Raw genomic sequence first — 22,801 nt, 5'->3', positions numbered from 1 at the left:
ACCCCAGTAAACAAATATAAATAAACAAAAATAAAGTGCACAAAAATATATACAGTTCCAAATTAAAACCTTTCAAATTGCCTCTTACGTCTATATTTGACCTACAATTGACCCCACGCTACTATACCAAACGTCCCTAGTTTGTTGAACTAAATGAAGACTCCTCCTCCTATTTAGGTTCGGTACCGCCCTCAGTTCCACTTTTCGTCTGACCTCAGACGCTAAGCCAACGTGTCTCCGTAGCGGCCGCAGAGTATACTGGGTATATTGGCTGTCCGTCGGTCGGGCTGCTCGGCTGCTGCTGTACAAGATGGCGGTTCCGGGGGAGTTCCTTAATATTGGCAGCCAAGTGTCGTGTATTACTTGTCTGGGACAGAGGCTGCAGGGCGAGGTGGCTGCCTTCGACTACCAATCTAGAATGCTCACCCTCAGTATCCTTTACCGGTAGGGATGTATAGACTACCAGGCAAGTATGGGGAAAGAGGGGCATCAGTCAGGGCCCGGGCCACATTGATTGGGGCAACTGGTGGGCTATTTCTGGTATTTTAGCACTATAGCCCGTTTCCTGTAATGGAAATGCACAACCGATTGGTGGTCGGAACATGTGGCAGTGATAATCGGGGTGACATGTGATAGGCGGAGCAGGTAGTATAAAGACAGGCGGGTAGTTTAGTGTCAGCAGTTTGGTGGGGGTGTATTTGGCAGCATGGGAGGGCAATTCATGTCAGGGTGTCAGTTGTTTACTGTGCAGTATGCATAAATGAGATGCAGTTGCTTTTCTTTTATTAGCCAACTTGTCTGTCTTAGAATTATTTTGAGGAAGAGGTGATTATGACAGGAAGAACTGTGAGATGTATGGAAGCATGAGTAGCAACACCTGGCTGAGGCAGAGGGGCATCTGGGTCTGTCTGGAGATGACCAAGGCATTTTGTGGACTGTATATTCTGATATTTCTATCGGCGGCATTATAACCATTTTATTTTTAATGTTAATCTGTATTTAAGGGATGGCTAAGTTATTAAGTCGTTGTGGGGTGTGTTTTGAGTAGATATGCTGTTTGAATACCAGATTTTGTATTGTAGTTAAAACTAATATTGACTTAGTTTGATATCGGAGTTATCTTTGACAGTGCCAGGTGCTGCTGTGGGTTGGTATGTGCATTTTTGTATTAAAAAGTGTGCTCGTCGTGTGTTTGAGTGTGATCCTGAGTGTGACAGCATTATATTTGTGAGCTGTTGTGCTACAACAATATAGTTAGGTTGTGCATAAGTTTTAGAGATGTTGCAATCCAAATTTTATATGAATTTTAGAAATAACGTCTATCTGTTTTGAAGGCTGCATTCTAAAGAGTTGTGAAGGGTAATGCTATGACCATTCAAAAAAGTTTAATTTTTAATATCTGGTATTTGGTATTGTTTTTATTTTGCTATTTGTGTTTTTGATTTTTAGGGTTGTAGTCTGGTTATTGCTTCGCACTTAACTGTTTTGAGTTCATATTGTTCATTGTTTTCTGCTAATAACACTGATACCTTTGAAATGGACTGGCGGTATGCATTACTGCAAGACAGTATAATGATGACAGTTTGATTTTTGGCTTCTACGGAATTGTAATTTTATGGCTTTCAGATCTTGTTCATAATGTCCCTTTGGGCAAAAAGAAGCATTGTGCAGCACCAATTTGAATGCGCTCAAAATGAAATCTTTATGCAGTTTGCTGATTTTCACCTTTAAATGTTGTGTTGTGTTGTGTTTGGACTTTTGTCAGGACTGTGTTTATCCTTCCCTTGCACAATTTGTCATTTAGTAGGTTGTGACACCTGATGCTGTTTGGATGCTTTGTTTTTTTTTTTTCTGTCTTCCTGTGCTATGGCATCACTGTTGCATTACTTATGAAAGCAGTTCTGTCACTTTTATGTTGTGTTGTCTCTACTGTACTGTTTGTAGGCAAGTATGAGGCTAGCTGTTCTTTTGGACCATTTTAAGTCTAGCTAGTTTCCCTTTCAAAAGTGAAAATGAAACCGTGTACATTATATGTCTGTGAGGTAGCACTTTGACCATTATATCAATCCCAGGTCTGCCTGACTAGAGCTACTTGTTTACTGCAGGTGGAAGTGCTGTTAAACTGGATATGCTGTGGAGGAATGAAAATAAGTTTGGAAAGGAGCAGCTGTGGACTTGTCTGTATTGTTCCAGGGTCCTTTCTTTGAGCTCAGATTTTACATAGTTTTGTCACAACTTTTGGGATACAACAGGCTGCTGCCTTGCTTCCTTTTTGAAGAAACTTATGGAAGTGTTGTGTAATGGTTGTCATGTGAACATAATTTTCTTGCTTATGTGCATCTGACAAATGTCATTATCAGTAACTCCTTTAATATGGTGTAGGATCTGACTTCTGTGTACTATTTAATTTTTACAGTGTTGGTTCATTGCGTTGGCAAACACGGTCATGTACAGAAGGTTTGTGATGTTACTGCAGCTGTTTATTCAGCTTGGTTAATGTTTTTGCCCACATTTCTCTGAAAAGGATAGCAGAGCATTTGCAGTATTGGTGCAGTACTTATGGAAATGGAGAGATTTACCTCGCCTCATTCTGTTTTTTTCCTTAACTATTTGAGATCTGATGTTAGTTGTATTTACTGTATTGTAATACGTTACATGAGTTTTGTTGTATGATTGTCTAGGAGACTGCTTGTATCGTCTTCAGTTGCAGTTTACTGTAAAGTTGATGCTACAATTTGACTTACACTTTTGTCCAGACTGGGTTTAGTTTTCCTTAAGTCTGGGTCCTGGATTATTTTTCATATGTCGCTGAAAAGCACTGGGCCATCCAGTTGCATGGTACTGCGTGCAGTTAACAGTTTACTTGCAAACTGAGATGTAGAATTTCTTCCTTTTCCAATATTCACCTTTTTGGATACCAGTGCAGTAGCTGACTGGTGCTGAGGCCATCTTGTTGAAAAACTTTCATGAGCAGATTTCAGAAATAGATTTATTATGGTAATACAATGTTTGTACCCTGTCTTATACCAGTGGTTAAGAATACTGGACCCATGTAGTTTATATGCATACATTTGATGCGGATTTAATAATAGTGGAATATGTATTTTCTATAATGCTGGTTGTTGGAGGGCATTTTCTATAATGCTGTTTGTTGGAGGGTTGGTGTCATCCTTAATTATTGATTAGTTATTAAGAGGGGACTGCCCCTCCTACAACCTGTGTTGCAGAAAATAATTGGTAGAAAGTGGAAATTACTTTCAAATGAGTATTTAATTAGTACTGTAAAATATTTATAGTTGATAAAACTTTTACGTTATTTTAAGCTTTTAAATTATTACTAGTGGTATGATTTTTTTTTTTTTGTATTGATATGGAACAGTAATTAATTATATACATTTGTCAGCATTTTGCAGTTCCTTGGCAGGTTGCTAAACAGTGACTTAGTTGGGTCAATTAGCAGCTATGGTATTGTTGTGAAGACCACAGTGATGTGATAACCTTCATAGACCAGTCAGACTTCTCATCTGTCCTGTCATGGTAGATGCTTTGAGCAAATGACATTGCCCTTTGTTCTGCTTATGTACAGTAAAGGCTGCTGATGGTATAGGTTGGTGTCTACCCTTGCATAGAGTGGAAAGGCTACTGATTACCTAGATGAACGCTTTGGTGTTGATATACTGCAGGTCTAAGAGTCCTGTTACAGCTGACCTAAATGAAACCTGTTGTGCTTGTTCACTGGTCCAAGAAGAGCACATTTTCAGTGGGGGCCCGGGGAGACAAGCTCCACAGAAAATTTATACAAAGCGTAAAAAGTAAGCTTTTCTACAAGATAGAACCACGCACAGTATATAATCTGTTACATAGGTTCCACAGAAAACTTTGTATATAGCTAAAATAAGCTTTTACAAGGCAGAACATGTTGCATTGTGTCTTTGTGGACTTAGAGAAAGCATATGACAGGGTGCCTAGAGAGGAGTTGTGGTATTATGAGGAAGTCGGGAGTGGAAGAGAAGTATGTAAGAGTGGTACAGGATATGTACAAGGGTAGTGTGACAGTGGTGAGATCTGCAGTGGGAGTGACAGATGCGTTTAAGTTGGAGGTGGGATTACATAAAAGATCAGCTTTGAGCCCTTTCATATTTACACGGGTGATGGACAGGTTGACAGACAAGATCAGACAGGAGTCCTCGTGGACTATGATGTTTGCAGATGACATTGTGATATGTAGTGAGAGTAGGGAACAAGTTGAGGAGACCCTGGAGAGGTGGAGATATGCTCTAGAGAGGAATGAAGGTCAGCCAGACAAAGACGGAATGTGTGTGTGAATGAAAGGGAGGGTAGAGGAACGGTGAGGATGCAGGGAGTAAAGTTGGCAAAGGTGGATGAGTTTAAATACTTGGGATCATCAACACTTTAGAGTAATGGCGAGTGTGGAAGAGAGGTGAAGTGTCAGGAGTGATTTGTGACAGATGAGTACCAGTAAGAGTGAAAGGGAAGGTCTACAAAAGGGTAGTGAGACCAGTTATGTTATATGGGTTGGAGACAGTGGCATTGACAAAAAGGAAAGAGTCAGAGCTGGATGTGGCAGAGTTAAATATGTTAAGATTTGCAATGGGTGGGACGAGGGTAGACAGAATTAGGAATAAGTATAATAGAGGGTCAGCCTAGGTTGGACAGTTTGGAGACAAAGCTAGAGAGGTGGGATTGTATTGGTTTGGACATGTGCTTAGGGGGGGATGCTGGGTATATTGGGGAAAAGGATGCTAAGGATGAAGCTGCCAGGTAAGAGGAAAAGAGGAAGGCCTAAGATAAGGTTTATGGATGTTGTTAGAGAGGACCTGCAGGTGGTTGGTGTTGCAGAGCAAGATGCAGAGGACAGGAAGAAATGGAAACAGATGATCCGCTGTGGCGACCCCTAACCGGGAAAAGCCGAAAGAAGAAGACGTGGCAGACCATTCAAAAGAATAAACACACAGTATACTCTATTGCATAGTAGGTATAGTAGCATGCGTTACATTATGTCAAGTACATAGCTAGGGTAATGTTTGAGAGGTTCAAGTTAAAATGTATTAAGCCAAGCAATGAATACTGAACAAGGCTGTTTGTGCAAACTTAAGTAAAATGTGAGAAAGTGCATATAGTGGTGGGGGAAGAGTTCAACGGGAAAAAAAAATGCCAGGAACTCAATTACTTTGTCCCTGGTTTTGGAGTAATTTCCCCACAACATCATCTCAATTTATACAGACTCTGAAATTGTTCTCCTTTGGAGTGAAGAGAAGACTTGGTTTTGTAGGAAAGTCTGAGCTTCCAGGGTCTGGGTTTTTGATCCTGACCTACAGCGTGATGCATGAATTTTTCTCTGCATTATTTTGGTTTTCTCCTTTCTCCTAAGCACATGTTGGTTGTCTGGGTATTCTGAATTGTCTGTATTACAAAGTATTTGTGTTCAGACTGCACTTCAAAACAATACTAAAACAGTTATGCAATTGTCTGTCTAAAGGACATGCCAGATAGAAACATCAGTTTAACTGTAGTAGTAGTTTTACCTTCCATATATGTGGTCCACCTGATTAACTTATAAACTGTGATCTAGTGCAGCTTGTGGCCATATTAACATTAGCAGTTTGACTTGCTGTTGGCTGCATACCTTTTCCCCCATAACTTCTGCGTCTTGAAGTTCTCATTTTGTAACATTGTAATCATTCTGTTGAACTATTTATTTGATTTTTGTTGGCAAGGGGGGAAAATTCAACTATTTTTAATTTTTTTAATCTTGTGTAGGGGTGTTTGTTAGTTTTATGACCTTGTAGTGCTTCTCACATTTGTGTTTTGGATTGCAGATAATACGTCAGGATTGCCTTTGTTTTCAGAAGAGCATGTTAATAGAGTAGAACAACTCTTCAGAATCGCTACTGTTGTGTTGGATGACTTACCAGAATGGTCCCATGGGCTGGTTCTAGAATTTATTTTCTGTTGTGTTGCATTGTCAGAAATGAGGACATTGCGAACCCACCATTTTATGCCATGTCCAGAAGTTTTAGTGCACTTTGTTACCTGCACAAGTTCTTTTGCAGCACATTTACTTTTGGCCATGTCCTTTTCATCTTTGCTGTTTCCTTGAGTTAGTCATAGTTCTGGAACCCTTGCTTAGTATTTTCTAAAATCTTGGTAGCAAATCATGTGGTTGGTTTAATGATTGACAGAATGGCACTAGACCGAACTTGTTTGTTTTTTGCTGTTAATTCTTTTCTCCTTATTAAATGGTGATGATCTGTCAACTGCTAGTTGTGCTTTTTTGAGATCCACTTCAAGGGTATCCATATTTGTTGGCATATTATGACTGCATAATACTGCCTGGTCCAGGAATATGCTTCAGCTAATTGCATAGCTTTCTTTTCAATCCTTGAGATTGTTTTTGCCCTGTTAAGTTAATGCTACATTCCTTGAAAGTGGACCACTTTGGAACAAGTAGCATTTACCAGGATCGTGAGAGAGAACTCTATAATATATAAATAGTGTAGAAGAATTGACTGTGTTATGTTTTCAGGTTCAACTACACTAGGACTGTATATGAAGAATGGAGCTGATCACAGTCTCAGAGATGGTGTGGTATGTCTTTTGATTTTAGGCTGGAGCAGAGTGGAAATTGGTGCTAATGTCGTATATGTGCAATTCTTCACTCGAAACTCAGTGTGACGCACCATTGAAAGTTGAACCTTATTGAAGTGTTTGTCCTTTGGATGAGATGTTAAACAGAGGTCCCATCTGGTTGACTAGGATGCAGAAGATCCCACGTCACATCAGAAATGTTAGGTAATGTTTCCCAGTGCACTGCACTGATTGTTTCCCTAGTAGTATAAATACCATATCTGGTTTCCTCTGAATAGAGACCACTAGCCTAGTATGACTAAGCTGGTCAACAAAAGATAAACTGTTGGTGAGCTCCAAGGAGCTGTTGATGATATCACTGAACTCTTAGGAAAATGTAATATGGAATGGGATACATTTAATATGAACTTTAAAGTTTCCGTGGCACATGTAATCTTGTTGTCTTGTCTAGGAATTTAAATGTGTGATGTTTCTGTAGTATATGTTAGTGAGTTACACAGGAAGCAGTTGGGAGCTTGATGTGGGACTACGGGACAGGGCTTGCACAGGTAATTTTTCTTGATCGCTTTAGTATGGTGGAACATGTGATGTTGTGAGTCTGTATGATATAAGATGGGTCGGCGTTTGCTTACTTTCCTTTTTAAGGAGCATGATTTCTGTGCGTGGGTAAACTTTTTTTTAATTGTTGGTCTGTGACTGGTGTTTCCGACAAGTCCGTTAAAGTGCAACGGTTGAGCAAGCTATTACTGTTACTGCTTTTAATCATCTCTTTGTGATGAGTAGAATAGAATAGCTTAGGTTTGGTGGGTGATTTTCTGTGGAGTCTGAGCAAGATGCGAGTGATGTCATTTTGAGCCTCTCTGAGGTGCATCAGTGGAATGGACATGCCTGCTGCTGAGTCCTCCCAAGGTTTAGTGATCAAATAAGTGACTACAAGGTTAATGTCTGTTCTTTATAGGTTCATTGGGCAGCCACATTGTAGCTTCATGAGTTAAGTTTGTTACTGTTGCGATTGTGAGCTACTCTTTCAAAGCAGTCTACTGATTTAACTATATTTCATTGCTATCTGCTGCATTTCATTGCTGTTTAACTGCATTTTGTTGCTAACTGTATTTTTTCATACTGTGAGTTCTATTCTTTTGAATGTAAGTGATTGATCTGTGCTTCATTGTGAGTTTTTTCTTACTGTGATCTTAACTTTAAAGTTGAGTAGCATAGTCTAGATACAGGTCTACTGCATCCAGAGCTTCAGCTGCACAGTTTTTAACCCTTTTTGAGGTATTCCAGCTACAAGTTTACTTTTAGTAGCACTTGTGTTGTCTAATAGTACTGTTCTTGGACCTTCCTCCCTTTACCCTCTTGGCTCTTTCGGTTTCTGACAAATATGGATGGACAATTTCCTACATTTTCTCCTGCCAGTCTGGTCGATATGGGCATCCTGAGACAGTGTAGCAACTGCTTCATGTACATGGGACAATCCTCTACTACTAGCACCTAGGAATACAGTTTGTGAGAGATGCGGTTACATCAAGCACCTAGTGTCCTTGCTCTCTTCCCCTACAAACCAGTATATCTGGCACTGAGAAAGTTGGCAACATGAACACCGCACCTCAAGCACCACCCACACCTACACAACACACAACCACATATGTGGAGGTCCTCAACAAAAGCATACCCAAACAAGAGAGACCTCCGAGGCATAAACGCACGCAAATTACACTGCCCACCACACGACATGTAGTCCACACACCTGTGTCTCTCAGCCACTAAGGCCTAAACATAAACCCAGCATATTAGTTGTAGGAGACTCCATTGTGAGAGACACAGATGTGCTTCTCACCAGGCTGGATAAGGAGAAAGTCCTGGTTAGTTTGTCTGGTGCTAGAATCCACCATATCGCCAATGCACTCAAGTGTCTCAACAGGTACTGTTATGACTTTCATAGTCCATGTTGGAGTGAATGACTTGAGACATACCTCGCCGAGTGCATGTCCCAGGCAGGTATGTTCCTAACCTTAAGCAGCATTCTAAAGTCACCCAGAATGGTGCCTCAATACAAACAGAAAATGATTGACTTTAACAATTGGCTTAGTTTCTGGTGTCATTCCAAGGGATCCAGTATCTGATGGCCTCTGATGACATGATTGACCAGCCTTGATGCTTTGCTAGAGGTGGCCTGCATCTGTTTCCCTTAAGCTTCAGGCTCCTGACAAAGGCTCTTGCCTCCCCCATAGTGCCTTTTTTAGGCAATGCTATGAGGTCAAAACTACCAACGTGAAAATTTCATCAAAACGTAAATTAAAGGTCATGCTGCTAAACGCTAGGAATCTAAACATGAAACTGCACGTATTGCAAGCATTCTTAACCCTGGAAGAAGCTGACATTTGTGCAGTCACAGAAACCTGGTTCAAAGCTGCAGAGACTACCCCAGCCATACTAGGTTACTCATCCTATCATTTATTTATTCAAACACCAAACCGTGGGCAGCAAAACAAAAGCAGGTGGAGTTACAATAGATATAAAAGACATACGCACCTCTAGGTTGGTCAAATAATATTATGCACAGGAAATACTCCAGGTGCAGTTAATTGACAAGATCCCTATTCAAATCCTAGCTAGCTACAGGCCTCCAACTCTGATTCAAGATGCCCACTCCGCTTATCTAGACCTCTTCGACTCTATCAAGATTCAACCCTTTACACAGATCCTGGGCTACTTTAACTATCCAACCATAGATTGGAAGAAACACTCGTACCAAAACACACATGCCCAGAGTTTCCTTGATTTCGTCAATGCAAATGCCTTGGACCAATTGGATGACATCTCCACAAGAGGTGAAAATATCTTGGACTTGGTATTAACCAACATGAGTAACCCCTACAGTGTCATCATCCCTGGTAAGATCTGACCACAACGCAGTCACTTTTGAAGTCACCATCTCCCCTGAACCCCTCCCCCCAGCTAATGTCAGACAAAAACTTCTCCAAGGCTGATGACATCCTCCTGAGGGGAAGGTATAAACTGGCACATATGTCCAGACTTGCACCAAAGTACTATATGAGCATTTATATAGCTGTGTAGAATTGGGAATACGAGACCGGACAACGTCATTCTCCTCAAGGAAGAGTAAACCTGTCTGGTGGACATCTGCAATAAATAATCTCTATAATAAAAGGAAAAAATAGCTGTCCAGGACCAAGAAGGAGCAGGTGTCTGATTGGAAGTAATCTCTCCTTAGCCTGAACAAAGCAAGTAAGAGCACCAGTGAAATCCTCCAAAGTAAACTTTGAGCCCAAACTGGCCACATTTACTAAAGACAATCCTAAGGCTTTCTTCTCATATGTCCGCAGTCTTAAGGGAAGCACCCAGATCTGCTCAGAACTGGTGGTCAAGGACACCACATACACAAACCCTATTTATTATTTTATTTATTTTATTTTACATTTGTTGACCGGGTTGGTCCAACTGGATACATGTCCATTTTCAGTGGAGACCCGGGGAGAAAAGCTCCAAAGAACAGAGGTACATAAACAAATATAGTGACATAAGTTAGGAAATTGAGACAGGTAACATTATAGATATAGCCGACCTGCTGGCAGACAGGTTCAGTGAAAACTTCACTCCTCTGTCCCCCCCCCCCCCCTTATCTCTAGGGAGCAAGTCATTGCTGCCCTTTCAAAGCCAAAAAACGCACCCTGCATCCGTAACATCCCAGCCTGCATCGTACATTAACTCGGGCCAGAACTTACAGCACCATTAGGCACCCTATTCCCCCAAAGCCTGAGTACCGGCTTCATCCAAGCTACTGTCATTCCTTTGCACAAAGATGGAGCGTCCACCTATTCAGGAAATTAGACTATCAGCCTAACTGACGTGATCTGCAAGGCCATGGAGCAGATTATCATGGACCTTATTAACAAGGATATTGGCGACCTCCAGACACTGGATACTATACAGTTTGGCTTTGTCAAGTGGAGGTCATGCCTGTTAAATTTGGTCGACTTCTTTGAGACAGTTACCAAGGCCATAGATGAGGGGAAGACATTGTACACCACCTACCTTGACCTGGCCAAGGCCTTTGATACTATTCCCCTTGTAATTAAACTCTTTCAACTAGGCATCAGTCAAGATGGGTAGCAAACTGGCTCACTGATAAGAACCTACCTAGTCAAAATAGGGGAAGCCACCTCAAGTAGTAGATGTGTAACAAGCAGTGTACCCCAGGGATCGGTCTTGAGGCCTCTGCTGTTTGGGATATACTTCAGAGGTGCAGGCCAAATCTAGTGGACTATGGCTGACCAAGTTGACAAGGTGGTCATAACATCCCAGTATTCTTCCTTATAAAACCCATTGAGTACAATGCCCCTCTTGGCATGTACCTCACAAAGCGCATGCAGCAGCTGGAGAATCCAGGACCTTAAACATCTGCCCTACACAGGCTAAAAGCCATGTTCCTCTACTCCCATCTCCTACGGACTCCTCAGAGGTGATCTCTGTCTGGCATACAAAGCAGTCTCGACCCCACCCTGATGGGACTGCTGCATATCTACAAGTCAAGCTCCACTTGAGTAACCCGCACGTGTGCCCTCAGCCTGGTCTGTGACATCAATAGGACTTGTTTGGGCAGATTTGTGTCCCAGAGACTCCCCCCTTTTGTGGAACAGACTCCCTCTCCACGTAAAGCAGAGTACCTCATTAAACCTTTTTAAGCGCAACCTGGATAACTGGATGGGAACAGAAACTACACCCTGAGATGCTGGACAGTGGCATAGGCTGCTGACTTGTTGGAACATAGACTAAAGTCTTGGCTAGGCTTGTAAGGGCCTCTGGGCCAATAGCCTAGTCACTTCATATGATCCTATGGCAACCTTACTATGGAGCTCTGTCTGTTGTAGAACATAATGTCTGACCTTTTTGGATGTCACACTGAACAGGTGAATTTCCTGGAACTGGTAAACTGTCTGAGAATCATGTGAGGTGCAGGCTTTAATGGGGGATCTCAGTGAGTGCAGAATGGAGCTAGTACATTTTGTGGTCTACTGAAGTGTAATATGGAGCATTTAAACTGTTTGAAATTCCTTTAAAGTACAACATAGAAATACCTTTTGTTTCTATATTTTTTGTTTATATATATTTATTTTGGTAGTGTTCAGGGATTATTTTTCAGATCTTGGTAAGCCTTGATGGAAAGAACAACCATTTTTTAATATATAGGTTCATGTGCAATTGCAAGGCTAGCTGCCCTTGTGGGCCATTGTAAACCTAGCCAATTTCCGTCGGGTGAGAATCAAGCCCTATATCTTGTGTCCGTTAAGCGCCTTAACCATTATACCAGTCTGAAATTTGCTGTGGGTTACAGTGAGCTGTAGTTGATAGTGCTGACTTTGCTGTGAATCCTAAGAGTACACCAGAAGACATAGCCCAGTGAATCTCTGAGCCACATGGTGTGGAACGTCCATATTTGGATGCCTTGTAATGTCTTTTTTGGTGGGCTGGAAGGCAAGGTGATAGCACTGTGTAGATTGGTGGAAGACATTGCCTGTGAGAAGATTAGGTCAGTGTCTCCTTTGAATGTTCACGACTGGTAATACAAGAGTCTTTGAAAATGAAGAAAGAATAAAGATGACCTTCACAGAATGGACCTGCATTGAGGGTGGGATTTGTCTCCGTGGTGGACCTGTATTGGAGGCAGTCTTTAATTTTGTAACAACATCATGCATATGTTGGGAATTCTGTCATGGCATTTCATTTTGTGTAGTCTTGCAGGGATGCAGTGTTAACCTCCACCATTTTTGGGGAAAAAAATTTGATGCGAAGCATTTGTGGAAATGTTTGTGTGATATGAGAGAGTGGTACATTTAAACCAGAAAGCAGTTCTTGCAGTGTTAAACTTTCACTTTAGTCCGCCTCTTGAAATAAATTTTAGTGTCCTCTGTAGGGCAGTATAGCATTATGACAAACTATAATGGGAATCCTAATAAATATACCAGATGATGGGCTGTATTCTTTACACTTTTGTCCTTCATGCATACACCTTTTTAATTGTATATTGTTTTTAAAAAGTCAGATTTAAGTTCATTTGGTTATCTTCTAATAAACTGCATTTCCATGATGCATAAACTTCATATGTCTGAATTTATGTCCTTTGCTGTTTGGCTCTGCTGCTGCTTTGCACTTGTTATGGGTTGCATGTTGAAAGACTGGTGTGTAGTATACTATTTTTTTTTGCAGCCTTGTAGAGGCTTCACCCCAGATTCTGTATAGATTTTGTGCCATGAGCTGCTTATTTTTAATGGAGTGGCAGAGAATTGGTTTTGAGAGTTTTGTATTGCGTTTATGATTTACTTTGTTATGGAGTACTAGTTTTTAATTAGTTGTAATTGTTGCACCTTTCTTTGATTTCCTGTTTGCAGTGGATTCATTTCTTAAGTTTTAGCCTTAACCCTTTACCATCTCAGAATGTCCGTCATCTAGTGGGAAACCAAATCAGAATGATGTTCTGCTGATCAATTTACACTATGTTAAAGACGTTGAAATAATTACCGAGCGAACAGAAACTCCTCCACCTTTAGCATCTCTCAATGTAAACAAGGTAAGTTCTGAAGAAACTTTTACCGTTTCAGAGTTCTGTAACTTCAGGAGCAGTTGGTGTATTTAGTCAGTTTTCTCTTTTTTTGCATTTTGTTTAACTGTTTTGTGAGCTGCAATTTAAAATATTTTTACAGTTTTTTATTTTACTTTTGTTTACCAGCTTTGGTTGATTGGGTTTGGTTTTAAAAAAAAACACCCATTTCAGTCAAGGCCTGGGGAGAAAAATCTAATACAGTACAAGCACTTCTAAACATGCATTCAGTAATTTACACGGGCAGACATAATCACACATTTTACTATATTTCCAACTTCCAACTCCAGGCCCTTGGGGCTGTTACAACCGGAGAAGGAACAGGAGGAACAACCAGTGGAACTAAGGGAATGTTTGTTACATTTTTCTCCCCGAACTGTTGATTTTGGGTCTTTGGACTTTCAGGCAGTTGTTGACTTAGATGTCTTTGCTTCAGAAGCCAATTTGGTTTGTGTTCAAAACAAAAAAGCCGATTTTACACTAACTTTTCTGGTCGTGTGTTTGATGAAACAGCTGTAGATTTATTTGGCAAAGGACTTGGTTTTGTGCCAACAAAATGCTGTAATATTGTTGATTTGGTTTTGGACCTTAAGTTTATTAGAAACTTGAATTTTAAATTAATTTTCAGCAATGTTAATGTTTCTGAACAGTGTTCTAGTTTACGTAGGAAAAGCATATACAATCCCCCTGTACATTTCTGTCTTACATTGTTTGAGAAAATTTATGAATTTAACTTCGGAGCTCTGAGTCACCAAAGTGAAATTAATTGTGACAATTTAACTGAAGCTGAAAGGAAACTGCTTTCAGACATTTGTAAGGACAGGACAGTTAGTCATGAAATCTGATAAGGGGGGGGGGGGTGGTAGTTATGTGTAAGCAAGATTATGTAGAAATAATGAATTAATTACTGTTTGATGAAACCACCTATGAAGAGGTTTCACAGCATTTTGTTAACTTGTCCTATTATAGGATAGATGTGGTTTTACAAGATCTTTGTGACCAAGGGCAACTGGACCCTGGTCAACTGGAATTTCTTGTTAAACATCCAGAAGTCCCTAGTATCTTTGGAATTCCGAAGATACGTAGGAATTATTACAACCAATTGAGTGCAGCTGGCTCAAAAACCCACACTCTGGGTAAATACATTGATTTTGCTCTCAAAAATATATTAAAAGGAGAAAAGCATATTTGCATAGACTCCTGGCATTTTCTGGATAAACTGAATGGCGTAGTATTTCATGATGTGAGTTTTTTTGACAGTGGATGTTACTGATTTGGGCAATGTTATTCCACACACCATCAATCTAGAGTGGTTTTGAGGAGTTTTTGTTTTGACAGTAAAATGTTCACTAATAGTGAAGTGGCAACATTAGTGACCCTTATGGAGTTATTGAAAAACAATTTTGTCTACTTTGACGGGCAGTATTTCCTACAGAAGACAGGCGTTGCCATGGAGGCCATTTATGCCCCAGTGTTTGCAAGCATCATTATGCTTGTGTGGGAAAGGAAATACTTGTTTAGTTCAGAGTTTGCCCAACAAATGGACAGTTTATTTACGTTACATTGATTTTGTTTTTTTTTTTTTTTGTGGAACGATACAGGGGAAGATATTGCTACCTTCATTGATTATTTAAACACCACCACTGATTTTTTTAAATTTCACTTCCATACACAAAAAATATGGCATCAACTACTTGGATGTAGACATCAGGAAATGCTTTGTAAGCAACCTGTATAGGAAACCTACTTATTGTAATAGTTTTATTACATTTTGAGAGTAACCATCCTAGAGATTCTAAAGTGTATAGTAAAGGGACAATTCGTGAGAATTGCCCGAATGGTCAGTACTGACCAAGATTTTCTTTTGCAGTGTGAAATACTGACTAAGTTGTTTTTGGCCAGAGGGTACCCCACTAGTTTGATCTCCACAGTAAAGAAAGAAATTGTGTGTAGAAGAAATAATCATAACATTCTACCTATTTTGGGGGTTAACGTGGTGGGTAATGTTACAGGTACTCTCAACTATTAATACTGCTTACCCTCCAAATATCTCTGCCCCTTTGTTACCATGTTTTCCACTGACCATCGAAGTACTACTACTATTTTAAAGAAAAACTGGCAGCTATTTGGGAGTCCTACTGATATTTTAGACCATGTGGAAGATATGCCACAAATAGTGTTTAGGAAAGGTTCAGGTAACAAGCAGTTACTTGAGAGGGTCAATGTTTTTGAAACTAGCAGCACTATTATTGGGACTAAAAAGTGTGGCTGCTGTTCTCAGTGTTATTTGGTCATGAATTGTGACCAGATTAAGTTGAACCACACAACCATAAAACCTAACGGCAAATTTTCGTGCAAGGGGTTGTTTATGCTGCCCTGTGTCAGTACTGTAATATGTTCTATATTGGGAACACTAAAAGAAAGTTAAGGGACAGAATTTATGAGCATCATAAGGACATAAAAAACAGTAACAAAAATAATGCCTTGTATAAGCATATAGAAAAATACTCGACGCATGTTTTTTTATTTGCTGTTGTTGAAGGGGTCAAAATAGATCCTAGAGGGGGACCTTGGAAGACTGTTTAGAATTTGGGGAATTATGTTGGCAAATTAAGTTGAATGCCTGTGCCCCCCCCCCCCCCCCCCAGTCTTTATGGCAACATCAGTATAAGCAGCCTATTAAAGCTGCGTTCTTATTAGTTTTTATGTTTGAGTTGTATATTATGGCTTCTGTTTGTTGAAATGTTATTGTAACATTTCTGTCACTTTTTAGTAAGTGTTTTTTGCTGTTTTGCTTTAAAATTTGTTCATAAATTCAAATGTGATGTGTTAGAGAAAGTTTGCTCATAATTAATGTTATGAGAAGTTTCATTGGCTTACTATGTCATGTGTTCTCACAGGTTTTAGTATACTTAACAAGAGTGTATTAAGTTTTGTTGTATTCTGATGAAGTCTTTGTTTACAACCTGACGAAAGCGCTCAATAAAAGGTTTTTGAGTATCCTGGTGGAGTTCGTGACACTGTTCCATGCTTGCTCATCCTTTGGTGGTATTTTACTATATTTGTTAAGATTATATGAAATAAAGAAAATTGCTGTTTAAGATACTTGTACATTTACTAGATGTTTAACATTGGTTATTTAAATATGTATGTTAATGAGTTTGTCAGATAATAAAAGTTTACATTAGAAGTATAGAGCTGGGATAGCAAACAGTGTCACAGAACTACGTATATGCCTCGGAGATGCTAGTAAGGCTAGTCTGGTATTGATGACGGCTGGTTTTGGGGAATTGGATTCTGAGTGAAGAGAAATGGTTTGACTATCGCAGTCGTGTGTAATGTATGTGTGTGATGTGTATACTCGCACACAATTGGGCTTTGGCTTGGGAGGGTGTAGTTTTAACATGGTTATTGGATTCCTGTGTTGGCAGGGTGTTGGGAAAAGGGTAAGTATGTGGTGTGCTTTTTTTTTTAGAAAATAGCACGGCCAGCTTGGTTAGCTTTGTTTAATCTGATAATGTTTTTGCTAGTTGGGGGGCAATTTTATTTCCTGGCGGATCCAGGTTAATGTGGCACCTAAGATATGTAGTATAATCCAAGCATGCACATTGTGGACTTTGTACGTTGGTATGGTGTAGATGAATGCTGAGGTGGGACTCTGGGTGAGGTAATATTTATAAAGGAGCTACTGGGGATATGCTGTCTGGTGCTTGAATGTGCCGAGTTCGGACTAGGTTTGAGTGGTTGTTACTGTTAATGGTTATAGAGGTGTGAATTGTGCAGGCAGAGATATATATGTCGTCTTGGTTGTGTGTTTAATGCCCAATGTGTGAGTAAATGGGTGTTGATTTGGATAATTAAACAGTAGGATATGTGAGAGCTGATATAGATGATGTGATTGGGAGATAGTTTTCAGAGGTATTTTGCTTGAAGGGCAGACCATAAGAGTTTTGCTGAGATTGAGGGTAACTACCCTTCTACTAATGGACAGACAGCTTTTAGATAATCTGAGGGAACCCGTGCATGAAGTAAAGCATTGGTGTATGGTCTTCTCACTAGGGGTAATTATTGACCATGAGATGGGTGAAGCCTATCTAACACCAAATGCGATAGGTAAATTCAAGTACCAGAAAAGAAACTGGCTGGCTTAAAATGGCCTGATAGGGAAGCTAGCCTAGTTCCTGCCAATTGAACCTAAGTAGGAGAAGAGGTATAGTATGAGGGATATGTAGTAGAATATTTCTGAAATGGAGGGAACTAAAGGATATAATGTGGTAATATAGTTAGGATAGTAATTTAATGAGGGTTTATTTTGGTAAAGTTGAACATTTAGAATACTTGTGCTAATGTGGTCACTTGTTCCTGTAGTCTTCTTGATTTACTGTAGTAGTAGTTTGCCGTAAACTGGATGGAACCTGAATCTGGAATACTGCATGTCAAGTTACAGATCCCGTAAGGTACATGTGACTTGAAGTGCTAGTATTAAAGTTCAGGAGTAGTCTGGGGTTATGCAGTACTGTTCTGCAAAAACAAATGTACTGCTGCTGTTGTAGAACAGATTGATCGTCCGTTCCATGTTTTCATTTGTTATTTTTAATGGTGGAATGCTACTTTTACTGTTATTTCACTCACCTTTTGACTGATGTGTGAATTTCTTTGGGCTGTGATTTTGTATGCATGCAAGCCCCCTCAAAATGTATATTGAAAGATGGCAGCATAGTTATTGCTGCTTATTAAGAGGGACAGCACACAGCAGAAGAAACTCTGGTCTTCAGCTTGTGTAATGTTACATGGTTTATATCTAATGTGCTTTAAAATTTTTTTTGCTAGCAGTTTTGAACTTTGCAAAATTCCAGTTACATGTGAGTTTAAGGTTTTGCTGTTTTTGTATTGTCTGTGTTACTTGGGCTTTCCCTATGGTGGTACTCAAGACCAAACCTGTTACTAGAATATTTTCAGTGTGTGATTTGTTTCTGCTCACATTTCCAGTGTGATGCAGAGGGCAGTCTCTTGCTTAGTATGATTTAAGTGTTCCTTAAGGATAGGCTTATAAAAGCTAAAGGATACAAAAATTTAAAGTTCTTAGACTGGTTAATAAAGAACTTTAACTCCTCTCTCTTTTGGTGGGAATAATGAAGTAAGCCTTTATTATGGAACTTTTGTTTATACTTGGTAAAACATCTCACATTGTAGACCTATTTATATACATGGTAAAGTAATTTGAAGGTTATAAACATAACATACAACTGATTGCCCTGTTCATTAATTTTTGTCTTGATTTTACTACAGTAATGGTTTGAAAGAATGTCTGTTCATACTGACTTGGTTAATATGCTTCTATAACTAAATCTTAAAATCCCAAGCTATCAGCAGTTCTACAAAACCTAATACTACTGAATGTCAAAGTACGTGCACAGACTTAATATGTGCTAAACATCTAAACACAACAGAAATCAACCCCTTTTAGAGCCAAAATGTAATAAAACTAGCTTCTGAAGCAGAAGACATACGAAGCATACTTAGGATGACAAAAATACAAATATTAACATACTACATGATATCACATTAAAACAAAGCAAATTAAAATGTAGCGAATATAAATTTGATTCTGAAACCTAGAACTCTTACAGAACTAATTTTTAAAAAAAGAAATTTACTTCTACAGAGTATTATTCAAAACTGCATAGGGGGCCACAAAAGTACCTCACAGAGGATCCTAGGCCTTAAACACTTGTCCTATGTGGACAGACTTAACTCCAACAATTCTATATCTCATATCACCCACTAAGAGGCAATCTCTGCTTGACGTAAAAAGCAATGTCTGACCCAGCTCTGTTAGGAAATGCTACATCTAAAGAAATCCCAATCTGTCCGCACCACACGCTCGAGACCTCAACCTCATTAACTCAATCAACAAAACATACTGGAGGGGCAGGTTCATAACCCAGATATTGCCCATGCTATGGAATAGAGTTCCCATACATGTCAAGCAGAGCACCTCGCTGACCCTCTTCAAGAGAGCTTGATGAGTGGATGGGAAATAGAAAATTCACCCCAGGGATCACTCCAGTGGCTCTACTCTACAGAGGCACTGGGAGCTAAGGTCAGGTGGCATGATGCCAGGGGGTAATCCTAAGGGCTAGGCTTGTAAAGGCCCCAGGGCCATTAGCCTAGTACACACCTATGAACAAAGTACTTCTGAAAAAAGTAGTAGTAGATGCAAGTCTACATTTCTAAGAGGCACGAACACCAGTCACAAAACATGATTCAATTTAGTTGTCTTACAGGCCAAGACTACAAAATCGTTTATCAACCATAATGGAATTAAGCCCTTTATACCTATGGTAATGCAATCAGAATTTATAATAGGAAAGCACAAAGCAAAATAAAACTTGTTAGCATTAATGGGGTATGCAGAATAAACAGCAGGTTTAGAGCCTGGAAAAGCCTTTGACATTTTGAACTAGCAATGTCTAGTTGAAGTATTGCCTAAAACTGGATTTCCAGAGGTATTGCCTAAAACTGGATTTCCAGAGGAATTACTAAAACTTATAAAGCATATTCTAGTAAAAATATCAAGGTATATGTTTAAACAGAAGCATGCTATCTATCTATCTAGAGTTATAGATAAATAAAAAGAACCAAACAAGGATGCCCAAATATAAAACTAATACCATATCTTAGCATATAACTGGAAGAGCAAGCAACTACATTTTTGGAAACCAATTTAAGCAGTTCAGTACAGACAGCGCTATTTGAAGATTTAATTTAGTGATTTTAAAACGGAGTAAAGATGGCCTTTAATACTTCCTGATATATTATAAGCAATTCAGACTACAGTATTTCCTAGCAAACTCCAAAGGAAATAAGTCTGGTATCTAAATAACGTAATATGAACTTGTAAAAAAAAAGTTAAATGCGAAAATAAAGGTGGTATTTTCCATGCCAGTTAAAGAAGCCTAATTTGATATTAAAAAAAAAAAAAAACAGATTCATGCTTTGCGTACTACTGAAAATACGCATTTCAAAATATGTACATTAATTGATAAATATGGCTATGATTTGGCTAAAAAACACTACAGATATGAGAAGTTTCAAAAGTCTTGCTTAAAATTGGTTAACATTATTTTCTTTTTGTATAACTCTGGGTGTACTGAAGGGTAAAACAAATAATTAGCTGGACAGAGAAAAATAACTAAATAAAAAACTAACCCAGGATAGCAATTTATAAGCAATATACATTTCTCTGTGTATGTGTACATATTAAATGTTAGTACAATGAATCCCTTTATATGATGAACTATACACACACATGCACACAAACATACATTCATAAACACACTATGAGAAAAAAATTAACTTCAGAATATCAAAATGATAACTGCAATATATAATGTTCATGGTGCAAAGCTCTGATAAAAGAAATGACTAACAGGACATTTATATTTTTATGCACCCATTCCACGAGTATTACCACTTGAAAAAGGGAAAGGAATCTCCACACACATCTTTGCCGGCACACACCAGAAAGTCAAGACAGTTTCAGTCAAAAAATGAAATTGTAGTAGCTCCTATCCCGTAAAATGCACACCTAATATACTGTAACATACAGCAGAGTACTTGAGAATTGTATTTTTAAAATATTATGGGGTAAGCAAAAAAAATAAAGTCCATATTCTACACTGTCAAAATTCTGCCCTCCACATAAATATTTATTTAACAGTGGAGACCAAAAGTAGAATCACACTTGCTATAAAAATAGCCATCATGTTTGCTAGATTCAATTGGTAGAGTGCAGTTAGCCTCATGTATGTAGTTGAAGTGGATTTTTGCAAAATATTTTGACCTGTGCTTTGCAAATATTATTGAAAGTTGCAGAAACAACGGAGATGTAAAGGCTGAAAGTGGATACAATTCAGTAAATGCAATTCAATTGTAAGACCAAGGTGTTTGTTCCAGACATCCGAAGATCCGAAATAATCCTCAGATGGTACGATAAAATCCAAATAGGTTTTATTAAAACAAAACAGAGACTTCACAAATAGGATAGCATCATGATGATCAATGGCAAGCGCTTTCACCTAGAAGGTGAGCTACCGTATAAACCAGAGAATAATAACAACATGAAAAGATTTGAGCACTGTGTTGCTGGTTTGGAAAACCCGCCGCTAGCGTATGACGTTGCTGACCCGCAAGCTGAGGAGAATTCCAATGAAGGCAGTTGCAGCGGTTTGTCTACACTTTTGTACCATATGGAGCTGGATTTTATGAAACTAAAGAGACTCCAAATGCAGCGTCAGCATTTTGAAGTATGTATTGCACGGAAAATAATTCCAAGAGGTCTCCGTATTCTAAAAATGTTGACAACAGGTATGACGCATCCTGACTTATTATATAAATGGCAGTTGATAAACATTGAGACTAGTGTAAAATATATGCAATTAATGAACGAGTATTTTCAACCGGAAGAGAATGAACTTCGTAACAAACTAAGGGAGCAACTTAAACATGTGAAAGAGACTTATCCCGCTCAGATATTGGACAAGGTGTTTGATAAATTCTTGGACAACATATTTTTGTTTGAAAAGAAATTAACGGAGCAGAAACTAGACAAGATACGTAGAGACACTTTTGACTTTGCAAATGCCCAAGTTTTTACTTGGCCTAAAGATAGAAATGCTCCAAATGGACAAGTGAAAATGAATGGGGCTAAAAATGATCATAGAAATGACCGTTTGCACAATAGTTTAAAAAATAAAGACTGTTATAATCAGCATGTTAATGCAGGTTCCTTTGACTTTTTGCTAGTGGAAACTCAAGCAATAGCAATGGTCCTGGTGAAAGTGTTTCTGTTGGGAATGTTAATGGTAACAATACTGTTACAACTGTAGCAGAGATGCACTCTATAGAGGCTACATCTGCAGTTATTTTAGAAAAAATAGATGATGATCATAGGGACATAATACTTGATAATAAAAACAATCAATTGTGTGATTCTAATAAAGTTCCTGGTACACATACAACTCCTAAAATTAGTACATATGGTGAAGTAGTTAGAAGGAAAACTAACCCTAACACTAAGGGGAGTTCTGATAGCCCCCAAGAAATGGTCCCTTTCCCTATTACCGAGAATCGCAAAGGGGGGCGGGACCGCTCTATGAGCAGAGGGAGGCAAAAAAGAAGGTTAAACGAAGAGGAAAATACAGGTCCGACTCTAAAAAAAAATATGGGAGAAAACAGTGAATCGTTAATATGGAACATATCACATAGAGTTTTATCAAATAATGAGATCTTATCGTTGGAAAAAGGGCTTTCACTTATACCTTCAAATAAAAGTGAAATAACAGATTCTATTTTAGACTTAAAATTATTTACTAGGAATATACAATTGAAACTAGATTTTAGTAGTACTCCTACTACCTATGTTACACATCCATTTAGGAAACAGAGTACTTTCATTCCTAATAAGCATCCATTAATAGAAGCTTTCTCTAAATTAGTTGAAGAGGACTTACACAAGGTATATAACAGTAATAGAGATAAGAAATGGTATGGGAATTTAAATTATGG

The 22,801-nt window shown here is 38.9% G+C and overlaps 1 protein-coding gene across 1 annotated transcript in view; it reads left to right on the top strand.

Moving 5' to 3' along the window:
- Positions 1–243: 243 nt before the first annotated feature.
- The window catches only part of LSM12 (LSM12 homolog), a 74,500-nt gene continuing 51,942 nt past the window's right edge, over positions 244–22,801 (top strand). The window contains exons 1-2 of the mRNA XM_044055158.1: positions 244–431; positions 13,068–13,201. Coding sequence (XP_043911093.1) covers positions 311–431; positions 13,068–13,201 — 255 coding nt within the window. The 5' untranslated portion in view covers positions 244–310. The remainder of the gene's footprint in view (positions 432–13,067; positions 13,202–22,801) is intronic.

Source organism: Protopterus annectens, chromosome 13.part0 (genome assembly GCF_019279795.1).
Source record: "Protopterus annectens isolate FY-2018-M chromosome 13.part0, PAN1.0, whole genome shotgun sequence".
Classification (NCBI taxonomy): Eukaryota; Metazoa; Chordata; order Ceratodontiformes; family Protopteridae; genus Protopterus; species Protopterus annectens.
Note: the sequence above shows the minus strand (reverse complement) of the source record. Positions and strands in the feature narration are given on the sequence as shown.